General features: G+C 33.9%; 9 protein-coding genes across 11 annotated transcripts; 3 read left to right on the plus strand and 6 right to left on the minus strand.

Annotated features, from left to right (window-relative positions):
* Positions 1–123: 123 nt before the first annotated feature.
* Positions 124–806, minus strand: LOC128957778 (uncharacterized). The gene is made up of 3 exons (XM_054303591.1): positions 669–806; positions 413–592; positions 124–277 (listed from the first exon to the last, which is right to left on the minus strand). The coding sequence occupies exons 1-3, from the start codon at positions 743–745 to the stop codon at positions 124–126; spliced, it is 411 nt and encodes a 136-aa protein (XP_054159566.1). The 5' UTR covers positions 746–806.
* A 1,022-nt stretch (positions 807–1,828) lies between these two features.
* LOC128957628 (tRNA-uridine aminocarboxypropyltransferase 2-like) lies at positions 1,829–2,897 on the minus strand. The gene is made up of 2 exons (XM_054303427.1): positions 2,635–2,897; positions 1,829–2,537 (listed from the first exon to the last, which is right to left on the minus strand). The coding sequence occupies exons 1-2, from the start codon at positions 2,730–2,732 to the stop codon at positions 1,829–1,831; spliced, it is 807 nt and encodes a 268-aa protein (XP_054159402.1). The 5' UTR covers positions 2,733–2,897.
* Positions 2,898–3,712: 815 nt separating this feature from the next.
* On the plus strand, positions 3,713–8,991 carry LOC128957607 (UDP-glucose:glycoprotein glucosyltransferase 1-like). The gene is made up of 3 exons (XM_054303404.1): positions 3,713–7,102; positions 7,184–8,603; positions 8,675–8,991. The coding sequence occupies exons 1-3, from the start codon at positions 3,993–3,995 to the stop codon at positions 8,969–8,971; spliced, it is 4,827 nt and encodes a 1,608-aa protein (XP_054159379.1). The 5' UTR covers positions 3,713–3,992; the 3' UTR covers positions 8,972–8,991.
* Positions 8,992–9,071: 80 nt separating this feature from the next.
* On the minus strand, positions 9,072–9,814 carry LOC128957779 (tRNA-uridine aminocarboxypropyltransferase 2-like). The gene is made up of 3 exons (XM_054303592.1): positions 9,547–9,814; positions 9,167–9,449; positions 9,072–9,119 (listed from the first exon to the last, which is right to left on the minus strand). The coding sequence occupies exons 1-3, from the start codon at positions 9,642–9,644 to the stop codon at positions 9,072–9,074; spliced, it is 429 nt and encodes a 142-aa protein (XP_054159567.1). The 5' UTR covers positions 9,645–9,814.
* A 116-nt stretch (positions 9,815–9,930) lies between these two features.
* Positions 9,931–11,347, minus strand: LOC128957637 (uncharacterized). The gene is made up of 3 exons (XM_054303437.1): positions 11,075–11,347; positions 10,217–10,387; positions 9,931–10,062 (listed from the first exon to the last, which is right to left on the minus strand). The coding sequence occupies exons 1-3, from the start codon at positions 11,233–11,235 to the stop codon at positions 9,936–9,938; spliced, it is 459 nt and encodes a 152-aa protein (XP_054159412.1). The 5' UTR covers positions 11,236–11,347; the 3' UTR covers positions 9,931–9,935.
* A 241-nt stretch (positions 11,348–11,588) lies between these two features.
* On the plus strand, positions 11,589–15,438 carry LOC128957614 (leukocyte receptor cluster member 8 homolog). Of its 3 annotated transcripts, none has more exons than XM_054303413.1 (7): positions 11,589–11,879; positions 11,960–12,192; positions 12,262–13,230; positions 13,304–14,009; positions 14,084–14,213; positions 14,316–14,523; positions 14,815–15,438. In XM_054303413.1, the coding sequence occupies exons 2-7, from the start codon at positions 11,993–11,995 to the stop codon at positions 14,987–14,989; spliced, it is 2,388 nt and encodes a 795-aa protein (XP_054159388.1). In that variant the 5' UTR covers positions 11,589–11,879; positions 11,960–11,992; the 3' UTR covers positions 14,990–15,438. The 3 variants fall into 3 exon arrangements, with proteins under 3 accessions (XP_054159388.1, XP_054159389.1, XP_054159387.1); XM_054303414.1 differs by having other exon boundaries at positions 11,967–12,192; XM_054303412.1 differs by lacking the exon at positions 11,589–11,879 and having other exon boundaries at positions 11,938–12,192.
* Positions 15,439–16,730: 1,292 nt separating this feature from the next.
* LOC128957629 (SH2 domain-containing adapter protein F-like) lies at positions 16,731–18,131 on the minus strand. Its single transcript, XM_054303430.1, has 3 exons — positions 17,597–18,131; positions 17,327–17,525; positions 16,731–17,217 (listed from the first exon to the last, which is right to left on the minus strand). Exons 1-3 carry the CDS (start codon positions 17,847–17,849, stop codon positions 16,908–16,910), a joined length of 762 nt encoding a protein of 253 aa, XP_054159405.1. The 5' UTR covers positions 17,850–18,131; the 3' UTR covers positions 16,731–16,907.
* A 10-nt stretch (positions 18,132–18,141) lies between these two features.
* On the plus strand, positions 18,142–20,808 carry LOC128957613 (tuftelin-interacting protein 11-like). The gene has a single exon (XM_054303411.1). The coding sequence runs from the start codon at positions 18,376–18,378 to the stop codon at positions 20,785–20,787; it is 2,412 nt and encodes an 803-aa protein (XP_054159386.1). The 5' UTR covers positions 18,142–18,375; the 3' UTR covers positions 20,788–20,808.
* Positions 20,809–20,872: 64 nt separating this feature from the next.
* On the minus strand, positions 20,873–21,951 carry LOC128957630 (charged multivesicular body protein 2a-like). The gene has a single exon (XM_054303431.1). The coding sequence runs from the start codon at positions 21,727–21,729 to the stop codon at positions 21,070–21,072; it is 660 nt and encodes a 219-aa protein (XP_054159406.1). The 5' UTR covers positions 21,730–21,951; the 3' UTR covers positions 20,873–21,069.
* Between the last annotated feature and the right edge of the window lie 1,009 nt (positions 21,952–22,960).

Consider the following 22,960-nt stretch of genomic DNA (forward strand, 5'->3'; position numbering starts at 1 on the left):
ATATCATAGGACAGTAATCATTGACGACGTTAAACACATTGAATTATAACATTTAATTAATTAATTTGTTTTATTGTAATTAAAAACTGGTATCAAAATTCAATATTTATTATTATTGATCATTTAGTGACTGTCATCACTTCCACTACTTGATGTAGTCTCAGGAGTACTGCCCGCCTGAGCTCTAGTTGATTCGTCATCAACATTGTTAACAACAACAGCATAGTTGTGTCGGTGCAACAAAAAGTTATCAATAGCTGAAATCAGCTGTTGATGACTAAAACAAAAATCATAAATTTGATGTCAAGAGAGAGAGAGAGAGAGAGAGAGAGAGAGAGAGAGAGAGAGAGAGAGAGAGAGAGAGAGAGAGAGAGAGAGAGAGAGAGAGAGAGAGAGAGAGAGAGATAAATACCGATAATCGGCGTCATTGTTGAGCAGATTGTAAGTCTCAAAGAGCTGTAGTTTGAATGCCTTGACTAAGAAGACCGCCAATTCATTTTGATCGTCAATTGGTTCACCAATTGAAGCGATTTGGTTGGCAGTGTCTATGCCAATGAAAGTGACCACTGCCTCCATCAGGGAATCGAAGTCACTATTGAAGATATCAATGAAAATGTTTTTTTTAGTCAACTGTTCCCATAATATGAAGATAATAAAACAGTACTTACTTTCTATCCACAACTGGGATGACATTGACAATAGTCTTCATTAGTTTCAATAGTTTCAATGGTTCACTGAATGACATCTTTGATAAGATTTTATCAATTAATGATTTTTTATGTCGTGAATACTTTGAATGTCTTTTACTGAATGATTGATTCATTTTTGATTTTTATAAGTTGTCAACAATTGGTGACTAAAAAACAAATATTTTTATATAACATTTAATTTATGATTCAATATATTTAAAGGAATCAACCAATCATTGAGAGAGAGAGAGCACAACATTGACTATTAATATAGCACTAGATTGCAGTCAAACTATGAGTGCAAATGTCTGCACATAAAGTTTAGTAAACTTTTTCACTGTATTATAAATTATAATATTATAGTACTTTCGAAGCTTTGAACAAACATATTGTGTTTGTAAGAGAGCAGCACATGATATCAATGTATGGTTTGGTGTGTTTTGAGTGATAATAACAATGAAAATTGTATGTTAATGTTTAACACAAACTAAACAATGATTATTATAATTAACTTAATTTTATATATATTTACTTAAACTGACATTTATTTCAATTTAATTATCAATTATTGTCATCAAAAAAGTTGAAATCAATTTAATTTGTTTTAAAACAATTGCTTAAATTATATTTCAGATAATCAGATAATTGTTTACATTATTTTGTTATTAATTAATTTTAACACTTTTTTAGGTAAGTTTTGTTTAATAATATCTTCAGATGACTGGTTGATGACAACAATTATCTCGGGTACTAATCGGTTGCATGCAGTTTGATGTCTATTGATTTGAACAAAACATTTTTAAAGATATTTTCACATAAAAAATAAATATTTATTTCGCTTTCATTAGTTTAAAGAATTTAATTTTCCAAATAATGATAATATAAATACATATTTGTAACACTTTTGTAAATCATTTTTTTTATATAATACATTTGTTTTGTAATAATAGATAATATACTTTATAATACAAGTGGTATTTCCTATATATAAAAAATATATATATATTTATAATTAGCAAATATTATTAATTTACGATAAATTAATAACATTTACTATAAAAACAAAACAAACAATCAATTTAATGAATGAAAACAATTAATTACAATATATTTAACTAATAATAAAAAAAAACTTGTTGTCAACGAATAAATTGTTTAATATCTTCATTGTTTTCCAACTTTTGTTTGATACGTTTGGTCAGCGGTTTGTTATACAAACCGTTTACAATCAGAAACTCTTTGCTGTGATGACTGACGGCTCCAAATGATAGCTGAAAGTCGCACAACGCCTTCAGTGGATTCGTTAGCTTCGCATAAATGGTCGGATCGTTGTCCACGTGAGCCAACACCAGAGCAGCCGACTCGACAGTAGACAAACAGCCGTCGGTTGGTTGCGTACGGATCACGTAATTGCTAAGATGTGTGCCATTGAGCTCAATCTTTGGCAGATCGTGAAGTAGAGGACTGTTGTGGTAAAGAGATCGCGACTGACTCCACGTGCCATCGATTAGCACTATATTGTACGGCTCGCCGGCCGACAAATCGGTCAACGATTGTGATCCGACTCCTGGATAGACGACAACCGTTTTGCGTGCAATAGTTTCGCAGCCGTTTGTTGTCATCACCGACTGGCCATCGATTAGTTCCTTAAGTACTGGATATTTATACGAAGTAAATCGTTTGCCTCTAATCACAAGACACCGACCGCTGGCGAGACTCAACTCGAGAATCTTTGCCGTCCGAAGACATCGTTTCTCTTCATTCGGATGTTGAAGTATTACGACACGGCTTTTGGTCTCAATTAGTCGTTCGGTCAGATGTGGACACCAACACACCCTCATTGGCCGACTGATGTCCAATGATATAAGGAAATAAAAACCCGAATCGGTTAACAACAACAAAAAAATGTCGGTAATTATTGACAAATTAAAGTAATGATAATTACCTGCATTTCGGACACAATTGTCGCTTATTTGGCGGTTCGGCGCCAATGTCGGCAAACTCTTGCAGAACAGTATCGAGATTGTCGTCGGTGTCGTCCATATACGGAATGGTTAGTATCGGTTGGCGTCGGGATATATGTCAACACATATATGATATGAATATTAATAACAACTATTAGATCCAATAATATTAAAGACAATACATATGTTTTAAATGAATAGCAATAAAACCGATTGTTTTTTGTTTGTTTTGTGTCATTCATTCCATACAAATATATATATTATTGCAATAAATAACACAAATGTTTGATTGTATTGACAAACAGCGAGACCTGACGTCAAATAAATATATGAATATAATGTTTGAAATTCACTTTTTTAAAAAAAAAAACTTTATTAAAAAGTTATAATTTATAAAAAAAATAAAGTTATTTTTGAATTTTTTTTAAATGTATTAATTTATTATTATTTTTATAAATACATAATTATTTTTTACCAATCATAAAATAATTAATGATTAATTACTATTATATATATATAGCTAACGATAATGTCTTTTTAAAAAAATATTGTTAAAAAAAATTAATTATAAACTTTTTTTGTGAACATAATTTAAGAAAAAATACAATTAAAAAACTGGTATTTCTATCCGTAAGCCAATAAATTATTTAAACAAAAATAAAATATGTATTAAATGAAAATTATAAGATTAATAAATTAAAATTTTTTTATTATAAACTTTTATAACATTTACTCTACTAATAAAAATTGAAAAATAAAATATAACTTAAAATACAACTTTTTTCTCATATATGATTCAGTAAATTATATCAAACACATGGCACACACAATATTTAGTATTTTAAACACTATTACTTATATAATAATAATAATACCTATCGTTTAGTTTTAATAATAATTTTAATAATACAGGTATTACTAATAGTCATTATAAGTTAATATAATTTTTATATCAAATGTATATCATATGTGATCTAATGTTTAGTTTACTGTATTAGTTATACAATAGGACCTGTAGTTTGTGTACAACACGACAATTGAATGCTTGTTATTATAAATATTATTAAACATTACGTGTATTATCAGTGCATTTGTCCATTGAATGCATTGCTGAATGAATAGCCGGCAAATCAATCAATAGTTAATTATTATTAATAATTAATTAATATTATTATTAATATTAGTTAGTATTGTAACAAATAGACTAAATGATCAAATAATACTACAATGACTTATTGATTAACATTAATTGGTTGACAACAAAAATATATCATATTTTTATTATTTATTTGATTCAGTGTTTTGTGTATTGTCTTCACAGTTACCACTTCTTTATCCGATGTCTTTGTCGATCAATTCAAAGCCGACGATTCACTTATTGCCGATTTGTTTCATTTTAATAAAATGTTTGCTTCAGTTTAGTACATGCGATGTGTCGCCGACACCGACGACAACATCGACGGCCAAACCGAGCCATAAGTCCATATCGATTGGTTTGTCGACCAATTGGTTGGAAACGCCGCTGTATTTAGAGTTTGCCGAACTATTAGCTCAAGAAAACAATGAACTCTTCTGGCGTTACATCGATGCCATTCACGAGACACTGGACACGGCGTCCATTGACTCGCTGTCGGCCAAAGCACAGTACGATCTCATATTACAGCTATCGGACCGGCTGTTGGCCGCCTCTTCACCAACGCTTCAATCGGTGGTGAAATTTTCGCTATCGTTGCGCATCTTTTCGCCATCGGTGGTGATGTTCAATCAGATATCAAATCAAGTGGTACTACAACGCCATAGTCTTAAACGTTGTGATGTTTTCATTGAGTTGAGCCGACCGGCCGACGACACCTCACTAACCGTCGATGCCTTTTCGCCATTCATTTGCAATCTAAACGATTTGCGAAAATCATTGGATGTGCTCAACAAAGACATTAGCCAAGAGTTAATTCATCCAAATGTGTACAAAAGTGATCACATATATACATATAGAAGTTCATCGGAGCCACGGGTGACAGCTATTCTTTACGGACAGATCGGAACAAAAGCATTCCAAGAGTTGCACAAAAATTTGCTGCAATTGGCAAATAAGGGTTCAATAAAATATGTTGTCAGACATTATCTTAGGTCACAGAGTGATCGAAAAGTAAGTTTATCGGGTTATGGCGTAGAGTTGGCCATCAAAAGTACCGAATATAAGGCACAGGACGACACTCGGGTCAAAGGAGAGGTCACTTCGGATGCCAAAAATCTTAAACAAGAAGAGAGTCAAGAACAGGATGAAGCCGAGGGCTTTGTATTCTCGACATTAAAGGAAAAATTTCCCGATAAGAAGGATAAGTTGGATGAGTTTCACACGCATTTGTTGGACAAAACTAAAGAGATCGCAACGTTGAAGGTCTGGGAGTTGCAAGAAATCAGTTTACAGGCAACGAAAAAGCTATTGACGACAGACAAAACCAATGCCTTGAATCTATTGAGAGACATATCGCAAAACTTTCCGACAGAAGCTCGAAGTCTAATCAAAATCAAAGTCGACAGTGATTTGCGCAAAGAAATCGAAAGAAATCAACAAATGTTTTCACAGACATTGAATTTAGGCACCAATGATGCGGCGCTTTTCATCAACGGTATGTACTATGATGTGGACACTATGGATGTGTTTGCTTTGCTCGATGTTATCAGAAAAGAGTTAAAACTAACGGAAGGATTGTCCCGATTGATTGGTGGCGACGATAGTGAAAAACTGAAGCGTTTAATTAATTTGAATATCAATGAAGATAAACAAGACTTTCAAATTGATATCCGTGACGGTGCAGTTATGTATGTCAATGATATTGAAAATGACAAACTCTATCGAAATTGGCCGTCAAGTCTACAGGATATGCTTCGGCCGACATATCCGGGAATGTTGAGGAATATCAGGAAAAATATGTTTCATTTGGTTCTTGTGGTCGATCCGAGCAAACGTGAAGCCCATGACATTATAAAACTGGCCGAATCTTTCTATGTCCACAAAGCGCCCGTCAGAATTGGTATTGTGTTTGCCGTTAATCCGGACGAATCGGTTACTGGTCGTGACGACGCTGGTCTGGCCTGTCTCGAGGCGTTCAACTTTATCAATCAAGACAAGGGTCATCCCTATGAAGGCCTATCGTTTTTGACTGATGTCATCGCAACTATCGGTGCCGACAAAGATAGCCAAAGAGATCTAACCTCAGGCGATGTCATCAACCAATTTAAGTCGAAATATAAGAACGAAGACATTGATATGATATTTGGTTCAGACTCTGACTACGACACCGGTCGCAAACTTGCCTGGGATTTCATCCGAAGGACAGGCATTGGAAATCCGCTCAAAGCCTTACTCAATGGTGTAGTTTTGAAAGATTCGCATTTGAATGCAGAACTTTTTGAAGAAGTGGTCTTAACTGAGATCATGAAACAAACAAATGCTATTCAAAAAGCCATTTATAAGTCCGAATTGAGTGAATCGGATGATGTACTCGAATGGCTGATGACACAGAAGACAGTTATGCCGCGACTCAATCGTTTGATACTCAATATCGACAGTTCGAATCCAGTTCCGCATAAATACATTGATTTTATGGGAAAGTCGTTGAAATTTGCAGATATCGACAGTTTTGATGACTTAAATCTGAAAGACTTGGAGCATAGTTTAGCCAATTCGTTGAATTATATTACAACCAAATCAGACAAATGTGATTCGGTTAGCGTTTGGTTGGCCACTGATTTGCAAACCAAAAGATCCAGAGATATGTTGAACGCAGTTGTCTCGCATTTACGCGAGAATAGTCTGTCCATGAGATTAGCTATTATACACAATACTTATGGACCCATCGGAAGAGTTATCGAAACAGCCATCGCATCCATTAGTCGATCCAATCATTTGTTACAATTTTTGAACAAATTTTTATCTTCAATCCAATCATCATCTGATGATGAACTGTCAGATGAGCTAAAAGTATTAGAAAAATCAAAACAATTCATTGCCGACGAATATATCAAAGAATATGAAAAAAATTACAAGAAGTTGACGTCCGATAGTCAGATATTTAAAGCTCATCAAGCATTCAGAGTGAGATCACTGGGAATTGGAAACAAAGACACGGCTATTGTCATCAATGGCAAAGTGATTGCAATACCAGAAAGCGATACATTCGTTGAGGACGACTTCAGTCTTATCGAAAAATATGTGACAAATAGTTTTGCAGACAAAATATACCGTGAATTGGGTATTAAAGATGATCAGCAGCGATGTAGTGACTTAGTTATGAAAATCAGTGCAATCCTGTTGTCGAATCCACAATCAAAGGCCAGACACGATGTCAAGTATCACAGCGACAAACACAGTGTTCTTCAATTGGATCCAATCAGACCCGACGAACCTAGTCTTCAGTTTGTTGCTATTATGGATCCATTAACGCGGTATGTATTTTGTATATAAAATTATATTCAATGGTTATTATATTTAACAATTTTTATTTGATTTTTGTTGGTATTTTCCAGTGGCGCACAAAAATTGACGCCAATATTAATCACATTAACAAAAATATTTAATATAAATACAAAAATATTCTTCAATTGTGTCGATCGACACTCGGAAATGCCGTTAAAAAGTTTTTATCGATTTGTCATCGAAAGCGAACCCAAATTCTCTGACGACAATCAATTGATTGATAACAAAGCATACTTTGCATCGGTTCCTACGACACCACTGCTCACTCTGGGAATGGCTGTTCCCGACAATTGGTTAGTTGAGTCTACAGATTCTGTATACGATTTGGATAATATTCATTTAGAACAAGTCGATGGCACCGGTATTTCGGCTCAGTTCGAGTTAGAGTATCTGCTTCTTGAGGGTCACTGTTTTGAACAGTCGACAGGAAATCCGCCGCGAGGTCTTCAGTTTATTTTGGGCACAAACAGTACGCCAATAGTCGGCGATACCATAGTTATGGCAAACTTGGGTTACTTTCAACTCAAGGCTAATCCCGGTCTCTGGAATCTTAATCTCAGACAAGGAAGAAGTGACGACATCTATAGCATTGTCAGTCACGAGGGAACCGATTCGCCATCCAATTCACCGCAAGTTCTGGCATTGATATCAAGTTTCAAGAGTAATGTCATCAAAATACGTGTTAATAAAAAGCCTGGCAAACAAAATGAAGAACTTCTTTACGATTCAGATGACGACGAGTTGGACGATATGAACAGTTTGTGGAATTCATTTTCATGGAATTCGAGTCCGTCGTCATCGAAGAAGAAGGATAAGACCAACGCCACTGTCAATGAAGAACCGGACAGAATCAATGTGTTTTCATTAGCGACGGGACATCTCTACGAACGACTGATGCGAATCATGATTTTAAGTGTACTGAAGAATACCAAAACACCCGTCAAATTCTGGTTTCTGAAGAACTATTTATCACCAAATTTCAAAAACATATTACCATTTATGGCCAAAAAGTATAACTTTGAGTACTCTCTTGTCCAATACAAGTGGCCGCGTTGGCTGCACCAGCAAACCGAAAAGCAGCGCATCATTTGGGGCTATAAGATACTGTTTCTCGACGTACTGTTCCCGTTGGACGTCAAAAAGATTATCTTTGTCGACGCCGATCAAGTGGTCAGAGCCGATCTCAAAGAGCTACGCGATCTTGACTTAGAGGGTGCGCCCTATGGCTACACACCGTTTTGCGAAAGTCGTAAAGATATGGACGGATTCCGGTTCTGGAAGTCCGGCTATTGGGCCACACATTTGCACGGAAGAAGGTATCACATCAGTGCTCTCTATGTCGTTGATCTCCAAAAGTTTCGCCGATTGGCTGCCGGCGACCGACTACGGGGTCAATACCAGGGACTCAGTCAGGACCCGAACTCACTGTCCAATTTGGATCAGGATTTGCCTAATAATATGATTCATCAGGTATTGTGTTGGCATAACATCTGTATTAATATATTGTTTATTAATTTTGATATTCTTTTTGTTGTTTAAAGGTTAGCATCAAATCCTTACCTCAGGAGTGGTTGTGGTGCGAGACCTGGTGTGATGACGGATCAAAAGCCACGGCTAAGACTATAGATCTCTGTAATAATCCGAAGACCAAAGAGCCTAAACTGACGGCCGCCCGGCGTATCATTCATGAGTGGGAACCGTACGACACAGAGATTAAGGATATGATTGAAGAGTTCAGACAATTGACAGCCAATGGAACCAATATTCAAGAGTTTTTAGCCGCGGAGGATAAAAGTCAGACAGTAATCGCTGACGACGTTAAACACATAGAATTATAACATTTAATTAATTTGTTTTATTTGTTATAAAAAAATGTATTATAAATAAATCGTAAAATTTTATTTAAAAATAAATAAATAAATTGATTTTATGTCAAATTTATTTGAAATTTTTTGATGAATCGACACAACTTTGATGTTTGTCAATCTAGTGAATGAATGAATGAATGAATCGGTCAACGATTGTGATCCGACTCCTGGATAGACGACAACCGTTTTGCGTGCAATAGTTTCGCAGCCGTTTGTTGTCATCACCGACTGGCCATCGATTAGTTCCTTAAGTACTGGATATTTATACGAAGTAAATCGTTTGCCTCTAATCACAAGACACCGACCGCTGGCGAGACTCAACTCGAGAATCTTTGCCGTCCGAAGACATCGTTTCTCTTCATTCGGATGTTGAAGTATTACGACACGGCTTTTGGTCTCAATTAGTCGTTCGGTCAGATGTGGACACCAACACACCCTCATTGGCCGACTGATGTCCAATGATATAAGGAAATAAAAACCCGAATCGGTTAACAACAACAAAAAAATGTCGGTAATTATTGACAAATTAAAGTAATGATAATTACCTGCATTTCGGACACAATTGTCGCTTATTTGGCGGTTCGGCGCCAATGTCGGCAAACTCTTGCAGAACAGTATCGAGATTGTCGTCGGTGTCGTCCATATACGGAATGGTTAGTATCGGTTGGCGTCGGGATATATGTCAACACATATATGATATGAATATTAATAACAACTATTAGATCCAATAATATTAAAGACAATACATATGTTTTAAATGAATAGCAATAAAACCGATTGTTTTTTGTTTGTTTTGTGTCATTCATTCCATACAAATATATATATTATTACAATAATTCATTAATTTGTGTTAAAATGTATTATAAGTAAATTTATTGATATGAAGGCATCAAATAATTTTAATTTAACGTTTGATTAGCCACTAAATGATTGTTTACGGGCTATCATTGCTGTCACTACTTCCAGTGGCACCCGTAGACTCATCTGAATCTTTGAAATTTAATTTATAATTTGGTTTCATTAGGAAGAAATGCTCGATGTCTTCAACTAATTGCTTTGCACTATATATACAAAGAAAGAGATATTATTGTCAATCAATTAGAATAGAAGGAGGACTGGGAAGAGGTCTTAAAGTTGGGTTCAATAAAGGAATGTCGTTGGGGTTGAGGGTCTGGTTCTATAAATACTGTATATATGACTGAAAGAAATGGATACCTTTGAAGTCCAGACTTCTGTAGCTCCTTATAAATGGAGTAAACATTAAGTTTAAAAGAGTCCAAATAGACCTGTTGTTGGTCATCCTCGGGAATCGTTTTAGACTGTACTTCTATCGCAACTTCATGTCCAATAAAGCCAATTACCGATTCCTTTAATTTTCTGAACTCACTGTTAAATTAATAAAAAAAAATCGAAAAAAAGGAAATCAAAGTTAATACAGTATAAGACATATATTTGTTTTCAATTATCGTTATCATATGCCAACCAAACTATGTCTACCATTCAAACTATAAATACTATGAAAGTCTCGAACACTTCATCGATACCTCCGCCACCACCACCACCTCCAGTATCCCATTCAGTATCATATTCTTTGGCCAACGGTTCCACTGTTGTCGTCAGTAGCGATCCAGCGAAGCAGCCGAAGAGCGAGACTGTTGAAACAGTTGCGCCGACGGCTTCTTCGCAGAGTTCTTCTACGGCAAACACTGGGATTCGTTTTCAATTATCGAAGTCAACGACAACTTATAGTAAACCAATGATCAACAGCTCATTTGCAGCCAAACAACAGCAGAGCAGCAATTCGTTTGACGAGAAACGACAACAACAGCAGAATATAAATGAAACGCAAAACAATAGCAAACAGTCTAAAAACAAGTCGATGTCTGCCAATGATATGCCACCCGATCAGTGGCCCGAAAGTCTTAGGGAATATGTTAACCGAGAATAGAGTTAAGGATAGGATTGAGATTATATTGAAGGGAAAGCTAACCAAAAGCACATAACGAGGACTCAGTCTAAAGACTGGTCCAAAAACTGTTACCGAAGATAAATAAGTGACACATATATACTTACTTTATATCATTGACATCTATGAAACCATTTAAAGCTTTAAGTAAAGACAACAATGTCTTTAACTGTTGCATAGATTGTGGTGCCATTGATAACGGTTTAAATAATCTATGTTTCAGTCGATGTTTAGTAGTTAAAGACAAACAACTAAATGATGAATCCATTGATTGATTGTCTATAATATATATATTGTTTTTCAAATTCAATGTTTGAGTCAATACTGATTTAGAAATAAACCAATCATTTAGTCAGTATTTTGTGTACATTAGAGACAAACACTACAGTACTGTAAGTAAGAGTAAATGTTTAGTTGATATAAAGCTCAGCATAACATTGACTATTAATATAGCAGTAGAATGTGTAGAATGCAGTCGAACTATGAGTGCAAATGTTTGCACATAAAGCTTAGTAAACTTTACTACAATATTATAAATTTTAAATAAAAGTGTCTATACTTTTCCACACTGTATTATAATTGTTGTGAGAGAGAGAGCAGCACATGATAGCAATGTATGGTTTGGTTTTGAGTGATAAATAACAATAAAATTTGTCAGACATTTGTATTTTATTCATACGTTATGTTAATGTTTAACACAAACTAAACAATGATTACTATAATTAACTTAATTTTATATATATTTACTTAAACTGACAGTTATTTTAATTTAATTATCAATTATTATCATCAAAAAAATTGACATCAATTTAATTTGTTTTAAAACAATTGCTTAAATTATATTTTCAAAAACAATCAAATAATTGTTTGCATTATTTTATTATTTTTTTAATTAATTTAACACTTTTTTAGGTAAGTTTTGTTTAGCTATATCTTCAGATGACTGGTTGATGACAACAATTGAAGACACTCTTAATCTATTTGTTCTTCAGTTTACAGGTTTTTTTCTCCGTTGATTCACTCGAATGGTAATACAGATGATGAGTAGTCACGAAAGCGCTGAACCGGAGGCCTGGGCTAAGGCCAGACAATCGTTGGCACGAGTGGTGCCTCAGAGGTCGCCAGTTATAGGTGGTGGAGGAGGTGGTCAACAGCAACAACAACAACACACGTCTCAGACATCGCTTCCCTATAACTACAACTATGCTTATGGTTCGCCGTACGGGTAAGTCTTCGGCGATATATAATTATAATATGATTAAAGTCTATAATATTTGATACTATTTGTGGACAGATATGGCAACAATTATACGAGTTTTATATCTCCGCAAACACCTCAGTCCGTTACAACCGGTCAGTGGCCGCCACTGACGTCATACATGGTATCTAATTCTTACCCCTATATTGCACCCGAATCTACTGGTGTTCGCCAAACATATGCCAACCAAACTATGTCTACCAATCAAACCATAAATACTATGAAAGTCTCGAACACTTCATCGATACCTCCGCCTCCACCACCACCTCCAGTATCCCATTCAGTATCTTATTCTTCGGCCAACGGTTCCACTGTTGTCGTCAGTAGCGATCCAGCGAAGCAGCCGAAGAGCGAGACTGTTGAAACAGTTGCGCCGACGGCTTCTTCGCAGAGTTCTTCTACGGCAAACACTGGGATTCGTTTTCAATTATCGAAGTCAACGACTCCTTATAGTAAACCAATGATCAACAGCTCATTTGCAGCCAAACAACAGCAGAGCAGCAATTCGTTTGACGAGAAACGACAACAACAGCAGAAGATAAATGAAACGCAAAACAATAGCAAACAGTCTAAAAACAAGTCGATATCTGCCAATGATATGCCACCCGATCAGTGGCCCGAAAGTCTTAGGGAATATGTTAACCGAGCCTTTTCTGCCTGTTTTAACGAAATAGATAAGGATAGGATTGAGATTATATTGAAGGGAAAGCTAACCAAAGCACATAACGAGGGCTCTCTCTTTACCAAAGACTGGTCCAAAGAGCCGTTACCGATGCTCTCATTGACACCCAATAATAAACCATCGATTTTAGATAATAGCAGCCGACCATTGAGTCAGTCAGTTACTACCACTACAAAGGATAAGTACAATAATAGAGAGAAAGAGTTTGATCGAAAGCGTAAGACAAGTAGTAGAAGTAGGAGTAGTTCTTCGTCACCATCAACTGATGATTACGATTATTCACCAAATAATAAGTATAGAGAAAAACGAAAGAAATCAAAGAGGTTTGTTGTGTTACAGATAATGTAGTTATTGACTCAAAACTTATTAATGTTTTTTATCTTTCTATTTATTTAGTAATAATTACCAAAAATCTTCGTCACCCGACTTGAGTCCTACATCTGATTACATACCATTCGGTGGTAAACAAAATCAGAATAGATTGCAGAATAATAATAATAATAATAATAAAACTAATGGTATGACAAATGAAACGACTCCTAAAAAGAGACGTAAGAGAGGAGGCAAAGGGAGAAATAAGAATAATAATAACAACTTCAACAATAATAATACCGTTAATAATAAGATTAATAACAATAATATACAGACCGCCAGTACAGCCATTCCTCAAATGCCTGTATTACCAGAGCGAATGGCTTTACGAAAGGCCCGCTTTGAAGCTAACAGTCAGAATAAGACCAAAAAGTCATATTCCGATTCATACGGCAATCCCTTTCCTACTACTTCTTCTTCTAATAACAATAACATGTCCGACGACATGACATTTGATTTTAGCACTTCTGGTGCCATTGTTGGCACGTGTCTTGATCTCGAAAAACAATACCTTAGGCTAACATCGGCACCCGATCCTTCCACAGTTAGGCCCGTTCACGTATTGAAGAAGTCGCTGGTAATGGTGAAGAATCATTGGAACGATAATCACGACTATTACTACGCCTGCTGTCAAATGAAGTCCATCAGACAAGACATTACCGTTCAGTGTATTCGCGATGAGTTTACCGTTGAGGTCTACGAAAGTCATGCACTGATTGCGTTAGAAAAGGTTTGTTATTTTTAAAATACAAATTTACTAAATATTTAATTGTTTTTATATCTTAAATCTTTGTCGTTGTTTAGGGTGATCGCGAAGAGTTCAATCAATGTCAAAGTCAACTAAAAGTTCTGTATGAGAGCATTGATAGTATCAATCGGCCAGAGTTTACCGGTTATCTTCTACTCTATTACATTGCTATGCAAAATCAGTCGGGTATGTACTTAACTTAATAGATAGATAATTATATATATATATTTAATTTTATGATTTATTAACTATTTTTCTATTAATTATTATTATTTAATTTAATAACAGATTTACAACTATTGGTACGTAATATGAGTAGAGATGACCTAAAAGACGAGGTAATATCACATGCACTCCATGTGCGAAGTGCATGGAATTTAAGTAATTATCATAAGCTTATGAAACTATACCAATCCGCGCCTAAAATGTCCAAATCTATTATGGATTGGTTTATCTTAAGACAGCGCAAACAAGCGTTAAAAGCGATGATAAAGTCGTATGTATTTGTTATAAGTTTATTACATAACTACGTTTATCCCCAATTAGTATCTGTTTTTATTTTATTTTTTACATCCCTTTCCCTTTACATAAAAACTAATATAATTTATATAAAAAAAACTTATTGTGTTGAATGATTTGGATGGTAAGTATTGATACTATTACAACAACAACAAAAAAATGATAGTAAATGAATGCAAACATATAAAAAACATTTACCAGTAATTGATTGATTTTAATTGATGTAATGAATTGAATAATCTAATTATGAAATCTATAAATAATTCAGATATCGGCCCACAATAACCGTGTCGTTTCTAATGCAAGAGCTTTCTATTGACACCATAGACGAGTGTCGACAGTTTTTGTCACAGTTTGAGATAACATATCAGACCGATTCCCTCATTGATTGTAAAGCCTCGCAAAATGCGGTTTTAATACGGGAAACAAAACCCGACTCATGAAAAACTCAGTTGTCTTTATAGATCCAAATTTAAATGCCATATAATTATCTCATATATAATCTATGCTTTTCATTAATCTGTGTATTTTGTGACCAATTCCGAGTCGAAACCTTTTTAAAAAAAATAATTGTTAAGATATAGCATCGATAGCCATGAATATGATATGATATGAAACCACTGACTGTCTCTAAGCCACAGTTAATTCGCACTCAAAAACACAAGCAAACAGTACCACAGAATCGATAAGAAATAATTTCTTCGCGTTTATCAATAAATTTCAATCAAAATAAAACAAATACTCAATACATTTGATTGGGTGTGTGTGTCGTTAGCATTGGATGTTTAAGCAGAAAAAAACTACCGTACCGTAAGTCATGTATGAAAACAAAATCAACATTTTTATGGGTCATCATCGGGATTATGGATCTTAACTAATGAATTGAATGGGAGGGCTATTATAAAGAATTTTTCATCCGATTATATATACATTAATTACTTAATATTATTATAATTTTAATGAAATTAATTTTTATTTGAAGATTAATTGTGTAAATATATACTTTTGTGTACATATATGGTAATAAAAGTTGCTTTTTTGGATAATTGTTTGTTTGATTGATTGGATTTTAATATTTACCTAAGTTTATTGATTAAATCAAATTTTTTTTATAAAAGTAAATTAAACGTTAACTAACTCAACATAATCAATGAAAAACATAAAAAAGTAAATAAAACATTCAATTAGTTATAGTAATGAATTACATATATAGGCATTAATACTATAGGTTTAATTTATTTGATATTTATTTTTTAAAATTTTTATATACTTTACAATAATAAAATTTTTAACACAAATTTTGGAAAAAAGTATTTTTTTAATAAATTATATTGAATATCAAATATTTACAGATTAAATAAATTATTGTCATTATAACATATATTTTTAATAATAATAATAATAATCACATTTGATATCGATGCAATGTTGAGAAACAAAATTGACATCAATTTATATTATAAAATTACATTTTCTATATATAAATTATATTATTAACTATTAGGTAAATATAAACACTAACTATATATCGACATTATTATTTTTTTTAAATCAATACATTTATAACACTAATGAAACTAATTTATAACAACAAGCAAATTACAACTATATAATATACAATACAATATAATAATAAATTATATTATTTAAACTAATGGTTTAGAAATTTAAGGAAAATTAATCTAATTATTTAACACAATAGGTTTGATCTTATTTGTACCAAAAAACATTATATATTAATATATATATATATATATATATCTATACACCGGCATATAAACCATTAAAAATTTCAATAAATTTATAAAAATTAAAAACAATTAGGGATTCAAAAACATTTAGGAAATCCATGACTTAATATAAATTGATAGTAATTTGAGTCTTGATTTCAATCAATTAATAAATTAATAATAAGTAAACATATATACTGTATATAACATCATCACGGGATTACTGGATAAAAAACTAATGGCCAGTCCGTTACGGTCAGAACGGCCGATAAACTGACTAAATAATCGGGTATTTTAATAATTATTTTGTATCAAAATCATTGGTTACTCGATCTTAAAGTAAAAAGGCTAGACTTATGACTTGTGCTTTAAAAAAAAGTCATAGCTTTATATACTAATAATAAATGATATAATAATTTCGTTAAAAATATTGTACGTTATCTTCAATTATAATAATAATGATTGAAAAAAATAAATTATTAAACTCTCAATTAAATTGTCGATTAAATGAATGACTTTTTTGTGTATACAATTGTAATTGTATTTTCAAAGAGAAAAAAAATATATCATTTTTGTTTGTCTGACGTCTTTAAATATCATTAATATATTGTCGTTAAATATTATTATTTTTTTAGAGCAATTGATCGATAACTGGATATAATAGAGCCATATGTTCGGCGCCACGGATTGGCAGCCGATTACGGCTATAATGATTGATAAGATAGGGTATACTTGTGAAAGACATGGTATGATTGGCGCCCAATGTATGGGTGCCGTCGCTCTGTTCGACAATCTTGATGTGCATAAAACCTCTGACACACTTAAGCGACAGTAGATAGTGTTGTTTAGAGCTCAGACACCGGCGGACCAGATAACTGCCCGGTCGGGTGGCGCGCAACACATTTTCCGCATCGGTTCGGCTGATGTAGCCGTGAAACCAACTGTAAAAATAGACAGACAAACAAACAGTCAATTAGTTACTAGTCTTAGTCAAAGACATCGTCAATTAGGATTCAATTAATCAATCCGATGGTCAATATTAACACATACCCTTGTTTTTCCAGCGGAACCGTTTCGTCAATCTCTTCGCATTCTGATATTGGCAAAGCATTGGATCCAAAATCTATGGTAATCTTTTTGCGGCTCTGCAGATGACAGGCTGTGTCACCACCACCACCACCACCAAGATTCAGATTGAGACCCAATCGCGATGGGATATTCGTATGGCTTCTCTCTGTCGGTGATATGTCTATTGAAGAAATTAAAAAATAGGTTTAATTAACACATATATTGATTACCAGTTTTATTGTGATTTCAAACCATTTTTCGATAAGTGATGACTTAGAAGAAGGCGTGTATTGGTGTTGTTGTGTGAAGTCGGCGAAGACGTCGTCGTTATTATCGTTGTGCTCTTATTATTGTGATTCAGATGATGGCTTCCATCGGTTCCATCCATTGACTGTGCGCTCAGTTTTAGTTCACTCATCTCTTTATCGGCATTTGTCTTCAGATTCCATAACTGATTGGGAAGTCTTTCATTTGTTGGTGTGTTCAACGGTGACGGCATTGCCATTCACTTACTGCTGGCAAACCACTTGGGATCAGTTGGTAAAGTGATTTTTGTTGTTGTCTTCAGTGAACTCTTCACTACGTTTTCAATGGTTGTGTTGTTGTCTTCACAAAACACAAGAACGCATTAATCTTAACTAAAAAACAGTTGTCTTATTATTTGTTGTCTTTTTTAACACACAATCAATGATCTCAAACCCAGACAGACGTCAATCTCTGTTTTTTTCAGCCAATGAGTCACCAAATGAGTCATCGATGACGACATCAGTCGCGCAGAGTCTTCAGTAATAATAATACTTTTAATATAAGAGTCAATACAACGCATGTCTCGACACTAACGCTATGTTTGTGTTTTGGTTTTCATCACTAAAGAAGAAGAAGTCATTCAAAAAAAAAAACAAAACAAAAATAAAAACAAAAACATTTCGTTTGTCAACATATTCTTCTACATTGACTTCAGTGGTGTCAAAGACTTTCTCTCTCTTTAGTGAATACAACACCAAACAGTGTCAACATTTTGTGAGTCAGTGATGGCTGACGACGACCAGAAAGACGGTAGGATTGAGTTTGGGATCACAGACTGGGATATCGACAACGAGTTTGCCGGTGCAAGAGGTCGACAACAGACAAAGTCGAAAAAACAGCTTAAGAAGGAAGCCATTTATGGTGTGTTCGCCACCAGTGATAGTGATGGCGATGACGGTAAAGATGATAACATCCGCGGTGGTGGTCGCGGCAGTTCTCGCGAGTCGACCCGTAATGAACCACAAAAAGCATTTAGTTATCTTAACTTTGAAAAGGCCACGAAAATCAGTGAAGAAGTTAAACAAGAGTTTAGTGAAGATAATAAAAATGATATTTTTGTCGATGAAATGCTCGCCGACGACAGCGAGAGCTTAAAATTGAAAAGAAAACAAGATTTAAGAGACGAGAAAAAAGGTTTCACAAGAGATGAGAGATATTTTTCAGGAGTTGGATTCGGTGGTCAAACAGATAACGAGTTCGGTCGCTGGGAGTCGTATACAAAGGGAATCGGAGCCAAATTGTTGGCCAAAATGGGTTACAAACCGGGAAAAGGTTTGGGTAAAAATCTTCAGGGAATCGCTGCGCCGATTGAGGCCAAGCAAAGGCTAGGCAGCGGCGCTATTGGTCTCTATGGACCCGAACACAAGCACCGTGTGATGACCGAAGAGGAGGAAGCAGATGACAAATTGAAAACACAAAAGAAGATGAAAGTCGAAAACAAATGGAAACAAACTGAAAGAGCGGTAAAACGGGCAAAAAATTTGGTCAAAAGTGCTGATGATATCATTGCTGAGAATCTGGTAAAACCGATTGATACGAATGAGACAAGTAAGATGAAAGTGATTGATATGACGGGACCCGAACAACGAGTGCTTATCGGTTACCATCAGATCAGTCAATCGGCAAATCCGTCATTTGAAGATGAAATGAATGATGATTTGATTGATTCACTAAAAGACGGCACCGAAAGTGAAATTATTCAGAATACTAAAGAATTGAGACAAGAATCGTATCGATTGAAGACTTTAGAGGAAGAGATCGAAAGAATTAGCGAAGTTAATGAAGAAGAGACTAAAATATATAAAAATCTTGAGTTTATTTACGGATTAATCGATGATTTATCGACTAAATTGAATGACAATAAATTGACATTTGAAGAGATATTTGAAAAATATGATCAGTTAAGAAGTGACTATTCGGTTGAATTTTATTCATTAGATTTACAAGACTTAATTATACCGACAGCCTTTCCATTGGTTAGACAATTGCTTACAGATTGGCAACCATTGACAGATAGTGAAGGCTCAAGAAAGATAGATATGTTTATGAAGTTAAAGAAAATGTTGGACACAACTGATGACTCTATTTTTGAAATAATTCTTTGGGAACTATGGATGCCTGTTGTCCGACGAAGTCTACTCGACTGGTCATCCATTAGACAGTGCGATGAGATCATTGCGTTTCTCGAATCGTGGAAACCTATTCAGCCGATTTGGTTGTTCGACAATATTATCGAACAAATAGTTTTACCATTGCTTCAGAAAGAAGTAGATGAATGGAATCCATTAACTGATACAATGCCTATTCATTCGTGGTTACATCCGTGGCTGCCGCTGATGGCCGACAGATCATTGGAACACATTTACGATCCGATTCGCCACAAACTGGCCCAAGCGTTGATCAATTGGCATCCCAGCGATAGTTCGGCGAAATTGATTCTCGAGCCGTGGAAAGGTGTGTTCAGTTATGGCTCGATGGAAGGGTTTCTCAATACAAATATTGTGCCAAAGTTGGAACTGGCCTTACAGTCGCTTATTATTAATCCACATCAACAGTGTCTGGATATTTGGCACTGGATTATGTCGTGGCAGGAGATGCTATCGACAACAATGATGGCCGCCATTCTCGATAAAAATTTCTTTCCCCGATGGCTTAATGTCTTATACAATTGGCTAACAAATAAAGCCAATTTAGACGAAGTAAGTAAATGGTATACCGGCTGGAAATCAATGCTATCGCCACAACTTCTTGACCATCCGATTGTTAAAGACAGTCTCAGACGAGCTCTGGACATAATGAGTGCCTTTACTAATAATACTGGTATTCCTGTTAAACCTTTCCATGCATTCTATGCTCCAATAAAACCACCGCCGCCTCCGCCATCACAGACTTCCTCCTCAACAACAAGTTTATCATCCGATACATCCATTAATTTTAGACAATTAGTCGAACGACGAGCTGAAGATAAAGGCATACTGTTTATGCCAATTGCCAATCGTCTATACGAAGGCAAACAAGTGTACAAATTTGGTAAACAAATCATTTTTATCGACAGACAAGTCCTATTCATTATGAATAGTAATGACAACAAATGGATACCGACTTCACTTCAATCGCTGATTGATTCGGCCTTTTAATTATAATAATAATAATTCATTCCATTGTTTTTATATAATATCAACAAAAAAACCATTAAAAAGATATATTATCTTAATATTTAATAATTAAAAATATTTATTTAGCGCATTAGTTATATCATGTTTTTAATAATAATTATAATAAATTACAACAACTACTGTATATTTTATGGTAAATCAATTGCCATAATAATTAAAATATTGTTTTTTAAATTTATGTAAAAATATACAAATAATGGTTTTTTTAATTTATTTGTCGTCAAAAACTTTATTTTTGTTGGTCTATTCTCGTCTTAAGTTGTCGAGTCTTGCCTGAAGATCTGCGTCGGCATCGGTCACAGCAACGGGAGTTTTTGCATTATTAGCCGATGGATTCAGCGAACCGATAGCCTGTGGCAAATCGTTTAGTTGTTGATTCAGTTGAACGCCCAACTCGTCCAACACTTGTGAGACGACAGCTTCACTCTCTTCTTCGTCCTCTTCATCGCCCATTACGTCGTCGATGGCGTCGTTCATCATCTCTTCTTTCATATCCATTATCTCCGATTGACGTTCAAATTCTTGCATAATTCGCTGAATTTGCGGCAAATTCATCTGTTTATTCATCGACTGCAGTGCTCGGGTGACACCTTTCATGGCCATTGCCATAGCATTCTGTGACCTCAGTGTCTGTACTTTTAGACCGATGGCCTGTATGTTGGCCTTCATAAGTATAAATTTTTTGACGTAACGCCGCGTACGGACCAAATCTTTGGCCATAATCTTGACGGCGTCCATCTGATTGTCTTTTGCCATCTTTTTGATGTCGGCAATCAGTTTCTTCTCTTGTGCCTCCATTTTGGTCCGTTCTCTGTCCAAATCGCGTACCGCTTTGTTCAACGCCCGCTGATTCTGGCGTAACAACTCTTCGGGCGTCTTCTTCTTGCCGAACAACCACTCCATTTGGATCTCTTGTCTTATCTGATGATTTAGCTGATGATTATCACAAAACAAACAAACAAATGATTATATTTACAACTAATGGATGTAATGATTGATAAATTTTTTTAATACAATACAATAGATATATTTAATTATATATTAAATATATTTAATAAATTGATTCATTCAATACATTGACTGTCACTATATGTATAAATAATTATTGTATTTTAATGACAAATACACTGTATATTTGTAAACACAATATATTAATAATAATACTGTAATTGCATTGCGTTTGGCAATCAAATAGTGTTTTTTTTATTCACTAATAACGTCAACACATATGTAAACACTGTATAATAATTACTATATATTGAAAACATGTTTTTTGAACTCCCCTTTAATTTCTGTATTAATAGTCAAATACTAAACATTAAAAATACACTATTTTTATGATGTATTTGTATGTATATAAAGTACAGTACAGTAGTTGTACTATAAAGTTATACTTTAGGTTTATTACCCGAAAAATAATAATAATAATAATAATAATAACTAATTACCGATACATTTAACAATTTATTTTTAAAAAATACCAAATAATATGATTTTTTAATAATATATTTTATGATTAATTTTTATTATAAATATTATTACAGCCTCTTAATTAACTTATCATCAAGATAGATTATTTATTTATTTATGATAAATAATAGAAAAGTTCAAACACAAAGTTTAGTCATATTTAAAAATTATTATATTGTAAAAAATAAATATAAATTCAATGTTTTTATAAAATATTTAAAAAAATAAACTAAACTATATATGGGTAGAAGTTTTTTTTAATAAAAAAAAACCAACAAATTGTAACATGTTATTTTTTTAGTATTAATATTAATAATACCTATAGTTTACTTGTTTTATACGTTAAGTGTATTTAAAAAGTATTTTAAAATATTTTTATTTTGATTTTTAATAAAATTATTTTTACATTTACTAGAAGTATATACACGGATTATGATCTACCGAAGACTCGGGCCCTTTTTATGTATATTACATATGTTTTTTGTGTAACTATATCTCTATTAAATAATTATATAATTACATAAATGATGTCGCATTTTTTTAAACAACACATGACAATATGGTATCTTTTATAATTATCAAATGTAGCATAAAAAACATAAGTAACATAAATAAAAAAGTACCGAGTTTGTTCTGAAAATGTTTAGTGTATAAAATAGTATTA

This window comes from Oppia nitens, unplaced genomic scaffold (assembly GCF_028296485.1).
Source record: "Oppia nitens isolate AA-2021 unplaced genomic scaffold, nextdenovo-longstitch-racon4-pilon3 scaffold3_pilon_pilon_pilon, whole genome shotgun sequence".
In the NCBI taxonomy this organism is placed as follows: Eukaryota; Metazoa; Arthropoda; class Arachnida; order Sarcoptiformes; family Oppiidae; genus Oppia; species Oppia nitens.